This window comes from Hemitrygon akajei, chromosome 9 (genome assembly GCF_048418815.1).
Source record: "Hemitrygon akajei chromosome 9, sHemAka1.3, whole genome shotgun sequence".
Taxonomy (NCBI): Eukaryota; Metazoa; Chordata; class Chondrichthyes; order Myliobatiformes; family Dasyatidae; genus Hemitrygon; species Hemitrygon akajei.
In genome coordinates, this window is record NC_133132.1 from 80,142,168 (window position 1) to 80,152,142 (window position 9,975).

Consider the following 9,975-nt stretch of genomic DNA (forward strand, 5'->3'; position numbering starts at 1 on the left):
GCAGTACCTTTCCCACACTTGTTTATACAGTAGTTTATTTGTTTATCTGTATACAGGCTGTGGTGAACTACATATACCTGTCTGGACACCCCCCCCCCCCCCCCCCACTGACTGCTCCTGTGGCTCCTCCCACAGACCCCGGTATAAAGGCGATTGGAGCCACAGACCCTTCCTCAGTCTCCAGGATGTTGTGTGGTGATCACTTGCTGCTTGTGCTTTCTTCCAGCCAATAAAAGCCTACCTTAACCCACGTCTCAGAGTTATTGATGGTGCATCACAGGCTTTGGATGTAAAGAAACATGATGAAAGCAATGTAATAGACAAAAATTAATCCAGTTTTATTTTAATAAACCAAACCAAACAAAAGCATAAATAAGCATTTGTCAATAATATATCTCTATGTACACACAATGTTAGCTACTGTACATATTGCACAAAAGTTGCTACATACACAACTATAACAAGTTACAAAAAATATGAAGAAGATTCAAGTGTAAAGGATTGCATTTTGCCACTTAATTCAGCTTTGCATAGAACATTTCCATGAGCAGCTCATTCATATTCACTTTACCCAGGACTGGTCTGAAAAATAGTTCTGTGACAGAAGTAGTGCTGACTGTTCTGAGAGTGGAGAGAGTCAAGAGCATCTGGGCAAACCTCGTCTGATCTCCATCGTGCGTCATGCCAATGAATTCGTTCAACGTGTGCTGGGCTTCTAGCTGTAAGGCCAGTATATAATTAGGTGTTGTTAAACTAGAAACATCTGTAATAGAGAGGGATTGAGCTCAAATTAATAAGACATCTGACACACATTCAAAAAATACTCTGTTTTATGTTCTAAAGACTACTGAAAAATGAAACTACAAACAAGAGAAAATCTGCAGATCCTGGAAATCCAAGCAAACGCACAAAATGCTGGAGATATTTGGCGGGCAGCATCTATGGAAAAGATTACAGTCAGCATTTCGGGCCGAGACCCTTCAGCGGGACTTACAAAAATACAACTAGCTCGTTTTTCTTCCTTTATCTCTTTTATGTTTAATAACCTGTCAAAAGTTTGGAAATTCATCATATGCACCGTCATAAACACAAATCATATCTGATCGCATCTGAAAATTTGGCATAAAGGTCAAACTTATTCACCGATTTTGTCATGCATTGAGATCCCAATCTCGACAAGACACATCAGCATTGGTAACAGGTGAGAAAGTTAAAAATTCAGACATCTTTTATATTGCTTCTCCCCTAGAATGTGGTGTTGAATTGTCTACCTTTTCAATGTGAGAATAATGCATACATTAGTATGTAAAAAATACACAGCAAAAATGCGAAAATGTCTTCTTGATTATAAGACCATCTTTAACATTAATCTTAAATGCACCTTTCTTTAGTCCAAATATCACTCCCCTTGCTTTGGAAATGATAGTTCGAAATTTGCTATTTTTGTGAAATTTCCACTCTTTGATACTTCTAGGAAACTGGATTTGATTCTAACCTTGGATACTGATCGTGGGGATTTTGTACATTCTTTGTTAGATTCTTTCTGCTGAGTGGTCTAGTTTTTTTCCCTCTCTCCCACAGCTCAAAGATGGCTACCATTGATTAGCATTTAATAAATGAGTTAAGGGATGTTGATGGACCTGATAGCAAGAGTGAAGTAGTGGGTTTACAGATCGGTAAGGAGAGCAGGATTGGATCCAATGGGATTGCTCTTCTGAAAGCTGGCTTGAGCCGTCTGTGTTGTAAAAAGCAAGTAATTACTTCCATTGAAATTAGTGGATACCAGGTTTCTTTAATAGCTTTTATAGTTCTATTCTCTAATGTATTTAAATGTCTTATATTCTAATAAAAGGAAGTAGACATTTTTCTACTTTTCTGAAGACCACGAAGGGTTGAGAACTTTGCCTAAATCTTGGTGGCATAACTGAACCTGGAAGTCAACATTCAGTTTAATGTGAGAATTATATGGTTTTAAACAGCTTCCTCTGGCTTTGGCTGTTAAGGCTACATGCCAAAATTTAATTAGCCTCCTTGATTCTTAGAATCTTTTATATTACAACACAGAGCAAGAGAGAGAGGAGGAGAGAGAGAGAGAGTGGGGGGGGAGAGAGAGAGGGGGAGAGAGAGAGAGGGGGGAGAGAGAGGGGAGAGAGAGAGAGAGAGAGAGAGGGAGAGACAGAGAGACAGAGAGAGAGTATTATGTCCATTGTGCTAATTCTTTATCTGGTATATGCCAAGTTCTTGGTCTATGTTTGTATAATATAATTTTTCCTGATTGGTTGCCTTAGTTTAAACCCCATTTTCAGCAATGAGGACTTTAAGCCCTTCATTTCACCCTAGCGCTTCCAAAAGTCTAACTCAGAACGATGTACAGTACATTTGAAGCCTGATAAGATACTTTTCTCCATACCTTCACGCAGGAGGAATGGAGTAATAAGTATATCTTGCTTCAGGAGTACATCTTTCTGAATGACTCTCCATGTTACAAGAACCTGAGGCTTGACAGAGTGCTGAGATTAGCTACAACAGAGCTCATATACAAAAGCACAGAAGAAATACTATGAATCATTCAGCACAAAATTATTAAATTGATTTTTAAAAATAAATTTTCTCAGATGAGAGTTTAATTAGAAAAGATTAACATGATGATTGTATGCAGCCCTGAACGTATAGATCTGCGAACGAAAGCACAAAAGGAACATTAATAAGTCAACATAAGATTACTAAACTCAGTGCAATTCTTCCCAAAGAGAAGCAATTTTCTGAGAACATTGAAAATCAGCATGAGGAAACATTACGGATTTTTCTACTTTGTAATTATTATTTTTCCTTAATGGTGAAACTTCTTGAATTGCTTTCTCTTACCTGGATTGAAAAGAGTGATGCCTTTGAGATATGCATACTCTTTGGTGCTGATATCCATGCTCCAGAACTTCACAAGAAATAACTTAATTCTTTGAACTTCTTCTAGAGTTGGGGTGTTCAGGTCCGCCTCCTGATCCAGACCATCCATTGCTTTCTGATTTAGAAGAATCCTTCTCAGCAAGCTGGGAGCCACAGCTTCAACCACCTCAAAGTCTACTCGCTCCTGAGCTAAGCCTAGGACAAAGAGGGGAGCCCAGCAATTCTGCATCAGCAGGACCTGATCTTTCTCAGGCAGCTGGCAAAAAGATGGCAAGTTTTTAATGAAAGTCAGCGTTTTGAGCAGCACCTCTGAGGCCAGTCTGCAAGTGGCTTCTGGTGTTTTTAGAACAACTTTTTTTCTGAACTCGCAGGAGCACCCAGGGGCTGAGGAGTGGTGGTGATGCTGACAGTGACAGCAGCTTGATTCCTTTGGATAATCTTTGTTGAGAATACTGTAAAGAATGCTGCTGTGTGAGCCCTGTCCACAAGAACATTTATCAAGACTCACTGATTGGGATACACAAGCCATTTTTAACTGCCTGAAATCCTTCCCTGCCTTATCTGGTTTCACAGTCACTGAACCCTGCTTTTATAGGCTTAACATAACCCCTGCTGTAAGAGTACCTTGAACTTTAGTTGCCCTCAACTACCATTTAAAGGCAAGCCAGGCGTGGCTGATTCATTCAAATTGTTTTTTTTATGTTGATTGGTTACCTGATTTCTCTGAATGGAAGGAATGGTGAGAGTTTTATCTCTACAGCATTAATAGCGGATATAATGTTACTCACCATGTATAACCGCAATGAAGGAGACATCCGTACCTTGGTACTGATGACCTCCTCCTGCTGCCTCCTAAAGTGATGTAATGTTTTACAATCATGGGAGTTGCACTAATTTCAAGCTGTCCTTGAAACTAAGCAAGCTGAAAAAAAAGCTGTTAAGCATGATTCCATTTTCTTTGGAACTACTTCAGTTAACTTTGTGCCAATTTTTGAATGTTAAGATTTAAACTACGGTGTGTAGCTGAAATCATAGCAGCCACCAGGTGAAGTTATGTTCAGTTGCATTGGAGGTTTCCCGAATGGGAAGTATTTCATCTTCAACATACCTAATGGGGGGAAGGAGGGAGTAGGAGTGGATGGGGTATGTGCTGAGGGAAGGTCAAGAACTTTCCCAGAGTGGAAAACCTAAGGCTCAAAGCTTTCCTTCACACACATTGTGAAATTGTTTCTGAAGTGAGGGTGGAATTGAGTCAACTGCTCGTAGAACAAGCTTATCAGGATTTAAAACAGCAGTACATAGCCCTCGTGGCTCAGTTACCAAAGCAAAATTTTAACTGAACTACCCAATTTGGACATTATCTTATTCAATTCAGAATTAGCTGCTCCTTAAGAACATAGGACCATGAGAAATAGGCACAGAATTAGGCTATTCGAGTCTGATCCACCATTCCGTCATGTTTGATCCTGGATCCCACTCAACCCCATACACCTGCCTTCTCGCCGTTTCCTTTGATGCCCTGACTGATCAAGAAATTATCACCTTCTGCCTTAAATACACTCACGGACATCGCTGTATGTGGCGGAGCATTCCACAGATTCACTACTCCCTGGCTAAAATAATTTCCTCCTTACCTCTGTTCTAACAAGTCGCCTATCAATTTCAAGGCTGTCGCCTCTAGTTCTGGATACTCCCATCACAAGAAATGTCCTCTCCACATCCACCCTATCTAGTCCTTTCAACATTCGGTAGGTTTCAATGAGATCCCCTTGCATTCTCCTAAATTCCAGTCAGTACTCTTGGCCAACATCCCCATAGTTCAGATTAAGCAGACAAATTTAGGCAAGGTTCCTGACCCCTAACTCCAATCCAGTGCAGTCCAATAGGATCTGCTCACAGTTAATATTAGGTGAAATCAAATCGATGTGAGATAGATCCTGTGATTCACTGTCTGATTCACATCAGCATGTTCACATCTTGGCTGTCATAGCCCGGAATTACTATAAGGAGTCCACTTCAAATGAAGAAAAAGAGAGTTGGAAAGAACATTATAGAAAAAGGAAAGAGAGAGAGAATATTACAAATTAGTGACCGAGGACAAATTAAAATCACATCATTTTTGGAGATGGCTACCACAGTCAGCTGCTCAGCAGAACTTGTCAAAGACAAAGCAGTGGTTATTAAACGTAAGGCTAAACATTTTTCTAGCAATTATTTATTGCCATCATTGCTGGCCTCTGCCTTTGCAAGTAAGAAAATACCCATCCCAGTATCCACTTTACCCCAAGGCTGAATTTGCTCCTAGCCTTTAAAATGGGTCAGGCCTTGTGAGTAGCTCCTCCACAATGACTCAAAATGGGTGCATTTCAAAAACCAGTTGTCATAAACTCAGGCTCAAACCACTCCACTGAATGATCCAACTTGCAAGCACACTGCTTTCCCATGCCAACTATAAAAATGCAGGCACTTCATGTCTGCTATTTATGAGAGCATGTCATGATGGCCAAAACCATTCAATGTACACTGCAACTCTGGGATCATGATCAGGTACCAATTTCACCAGCAGCATATTTCTTAATATGTAGATTTAATTGGACTTAGCAACACAGTGTCTCTTCACACATTCCAATTATGCAAGGCAAGTTTTTCTCTGTAGCTCATTACAAGTAACAATAAAATAAACAATTTACCAATTTACCCCTCTAAAAGATTACCCCTCAGTCTCCTGACTGCTACAAAGTAAGGTCCTAGATTGCTCAAACTTTCCCTGTAACCAAATCCCACAAATCCTGGCAACGTCCCTGTAAATGTTTTCTGCACTCTTTCCATCTTACTGGCTTCTTTCCTCAAGCAGGATGATCAAAGTTTAGCCACGGAGCAATGATGTCCGCAGAAGTAGTAACAGGAAGAGACCAGTACCTTGATTTTGCTCCTATATTCAATAGGATCATGGTCAATATGATATTTCTGGGTCAATTTTCTGTCTTTTCCCCATATTGCACAGCTCCCTTTTAAGTTAAAATTTCCTGTGTCAAATAGATCCAAATACTTACTACCTTCTGACAGAACTACTTCTTAATCTCAGTCTTCGGAAGGGAATTGAAATTACAGAGCATTTTAACCTCAAGGGAAATAATGGCAACAATGCATTGTTTCTCTTCCAAAGGACAGAGCATCCAGGAATATCTGCCAATTGAATCTACCTACAAGTATGAGAGTATCTCATCAGTTTCCAACAGGATCTGAAAACAAATTTTCCTTTTTACCAAGTCCATAAATTGTCCATAAATTGAAAAAAACTGGCCAAAATGATAGATGGCTATTTTGGTGCAGTTTATTCCTATGGGTAGCAAATGGCAAATTATGGGTAGAGAATGTAACTCCACTCTTCAAGAAAGGATGAAGTCAAAAGGCAGGGAATTATAGACTAGTTAACCTGACTTCAGTGGTCGGTAAGATGTTGGAATCTCTTATTAAGGGTGAGGTTTTTGGGTACTGGAAGGCACACAATAAAATCAGCTGATGTCAGCATGGTTTCTTTAAGGGGAAATTTTGCCTGACAAATCTGTTGAAATTCTTTGAGGAAGTAACAGGCAGAATAGACAAAAGTGAGTCAGTGGAAGTTGTTTACTTGGATTTTCAGAAGGCACATGAGGCTGGTAAACAAGAAAAGAGTCCATGGCATTACAGGAAAGATTAGCATGGATAAAAGATAAGCTGACTTGCGGAAGACAAAGACTAGGAATAAAGGGGGCCCTTTCTGGTTAGCTGCAGATGACTATCAGGGTTCTGTAGGGGGTCGGTGTTGGGACTACTGTTTGTCAATGATTTGGATGATGGAATTGATGGTTTTGTGGCCAAGTTTGTAGACAATATGAAGATAAGTGAAGAGGCAAGTATTGTTGAGAAAGCAAGAAGTGTGCAGAAGAACACAGACAAATTAGCAGAATGGGTAAATGTAGTGCACAGAAGTATATGGTCATGCACTTTGATAGAGGAAATAAAGGCATAGACTATTTTCTAAATTGGGCGCAAATTCAGAATTCACAGGTGCAAAAGGACTGTGCAGGATTCCCTGAAGGTTAACTTGCAGGCTGAGTCAGTGATAAGGAAGGCAAATGCAGTTTTAGTATTCATTTTGAGAGGACAAGAATGTAAAAGCAAGGATGTAATGCCGAGGCTTTATAAGCAAGGCCGAGATAGAGTGGATGTGGAGATGGTTCCTGTAGTGGCAGAGCCTCAGACCAGAAGCCACATTCTCAGAATACAAGGAATTTCCTTTAGAACAAAGATAAAGAGAAACTTCTTTAACAAGAGAGTAGTGTATACCCAATGGGTAAGTCATTGGGTATATTTAAATCGGAGATCGATAGGTTCTTGATTAGTAAGGATGTCAAATGTTACAGGGAGAAGCAGGAGTATGGGGTTAAAAGGGATAATAAATCAGCCACGATGGAATGACAGAGCAGACTTGATGGGCTGAATGGCCTAATTCTGCTCCAATGTCTTATAGGTTTACTATTTATTGCAGCAAACAAAGAAATTTAAATCAAATTATCCTAAAACATCCATGGCATTAGTCGGAAAAGACAGGCTGCTAAACATACAGTAATTGGAGTGAAATTTGCTCAGTTTTTCCTAATCTGTTTGTAAAAAGAGGATGCTCTGTCTGGAAGGAAGTTTCATTGTTAAAAAAGAATAGTTTTATGTTTCTTGTATTTCACTGAAGCTTCTGTGCTCTGCAATATCAGATGTTGTATGTAGCACACAGCTCTCTTCTTTGTTTGTCATTTCACCATGGGCAAAGTCCAAGACCAATATATGTTTGCTTTGGCTTCTAATTGGAGGCATTAAACATATTTATTTCCTAAAAGACAGAGCAGATTCTGAATGAAGATAAGCTACTGTGTCTGACCTACGATGCACTGTGGTACGTGCATCCTTGCTCACTGCAAGTAGCTCTTTATCACCAATGTCCATCAGCCAACGTTTATAATGATCCCATAAATGTAAGTGCAATCTCCTTTCTGAAAGCTGTTCAGGCCCGATAAAGTGTAATATAACATTATAAGTTTCCGTATAAATGTCAGGTTCGGTGTGTAGCATGAATAGTAAAAACTAATTTAATTGCTAAATTGTGATTTCTCAACTGTTAAGTGTTTTTCCAAATTAACCTAATTCCAGAATTTGATCCTAATGCTCAGATTATGCATATATAATAGCAGAATCATGGTATCCATGGTAGATCTAGGGTGAGGGTTGACAAACAGTGAAAGGGAAGCTAGCTGGCAGCCACTGACATGTATGTGACCAATCTTAATAGGATTTTTTGCTATCGACTGTTAACCTTAAATCACATCCAGGCCAGATAAACTGAACAGAACAGGCCCGGCACTTGTACAGCTCCCAGACTGTCCAGAAACAAACTGTAACCCTTCATTCAAGGGCAATGGGCCTAACATTTATTTTAGGCAGGTGTGTGGAAAATAAGCAAGGCTAATACAGCTTTACATAACTTTAAATGTCCTTGGGAGCCAGTGTAATATTGGTCACCTTTTGACCATTTTTTGTTTGTAAAACTAAGCTTACATTATGCAATTTTTACCATCATGCAACTGAGTCAGTAAATAAGTCAAATAGATGACTCCTTTTAGAAATGTCCTACCAAAGTACATGTGATTATCTGGAAAGGAATCGCCATTGCTCACTCAACCATTATTATTGGGCTAAATAATCAACTTTAGTTCAATAGTGTGAATGTAGCGCCAATATGGTTAAGGGTGAAGTGCCGACCTGCTGAAATTAATAAACACATAAGTTAAGCAACTGAGTCAGCTTGTTGTCAATAGAGCAAAACAATCCCACATCTAATCCTTCAATCAAAAGTCTGCATTCCTGTCCCAACCACTTGTGAAATAATAGTTAAACAGCTAACCATAGGACGCCAATGATATCCCCATCTACATCGGAAGTTAGAGCCTGGTGCAAGCACACCTGAAGCTATCTTTAGGCAGATGTGCAAAGCAGACTTACAATCCAGAGTTATTTCTGAGCCCCACCAGCACCAAAACAACTTTTCCAAAAGTTTTGCACAATACCATGGAATAGCTGAATGCAGTAGATATGTCAAAACCTAATTCTGCTCCTACATCTATGGTCATACGGTCTTATCACTTTTGGAGTTCCTCAGAGCAATGTTTTAAGCCTTTAAACCATTTTATCTTGCTTCTCAAAAACCTTTTCACCATGATAAGGTTTAAAATGTCTATGTCTGCTGATATTCAGATAACCAAGTATCTGTGAACAAACATTAATACCTAGACAACATTCAAAGATCGAAAGATTCGAAGTACATTTATTATCAAAGTATGTATGCAGTACACAACCCTGAGATTCATCTTCCGCACAGTCACGAAGCAAAGAAAACCATGGACCCATTCAAAGGAAAGCATCAACCACCCCACCTGCTCAAAAGAAAACAAATTGTGCTACTGTAACAAAAGGAACAAACAAAAAACACAAAATATACACCTCAGAAGAGGCCATGCATATTCAGCTTAGCTCAACGTTCTGACGGTAGAGCACTTCTTTACGTGAACTGCTAATAAGCCTTCCATCATTTTGTTGTTGGGAATGAGAGTGAAGAGATGAAACTGTAAATGCTGGACTGCATTTACTTTGCTACTAGAGCCTACCTGAGCAACCGTTTACACTACTACCTAGTTGATACAAATGCTGTAACCTCCTGGGAAAGTTTGGCAAGAGATGCAGCTAATTCTGGAATGCATGGCAAGCAAGATGTTTTCTGGTTCAGATTCCCTTGCTGTAGCTACTTCTAGATTTCACAGGGAGCGAATCAAATTGGCTGAAAACTGCTGGCATATCTCCTTATTGTGGCAGGTCTGGTTTCTTTAGCAAGATGATGTGAGGAAACGCTGCTTGTCATTTAAAAATCACACTGATTCAATGCCTGGGACTTCAGATTTTACATTCATAAGCAACAATGTTTAAAAGGAAATTAGGCTGCTTTCTTCCTTATGTTAATCTGTTCTATAGCTGTGAATTTAACAC

General features: G+C 39.5%; 1 protein-coding gene across 2 annotated transcripts; it reads right to left on the bottom strand.

The window, feature by feature from the left end:
* Window positions 1–314: 314 nt before the first annotated feature.
* Window positions 315–3,626, bottom strand: LOC140733289 (nuclear receptor subfamily 0 group B member 2-like). Of its 2 annotated transcripts, none has more exons than XM_073056425.1 (2): window positions 2,866–3,626; window positions 315–719 (listed from the first exon to the last, which is right to left on the bottom strand). In XM_073056425.1, exons 1-2 carry the CDS (start codon window positions 3,431–3,433, stop codon window positions 568–570), a joined length of 720 nt encoding a protein of 239 aa, XP_072912526.1. In that variant the 5' UTR covers window positions 3,434–3,626; the 3' UTR covers window positions 315–567. The 2 variants fall into 2 exon arrangements, with proteins under 2 accessions (XP_072912526.1, XP_072912525.1); XM_073056424.1 differs by having other exon boundaries at window positions 315–763; window positions 2,866–3,533.
* Between the last annotated feature and the right edge of the window lie 6,349 nt (window positions 3,627–9,975).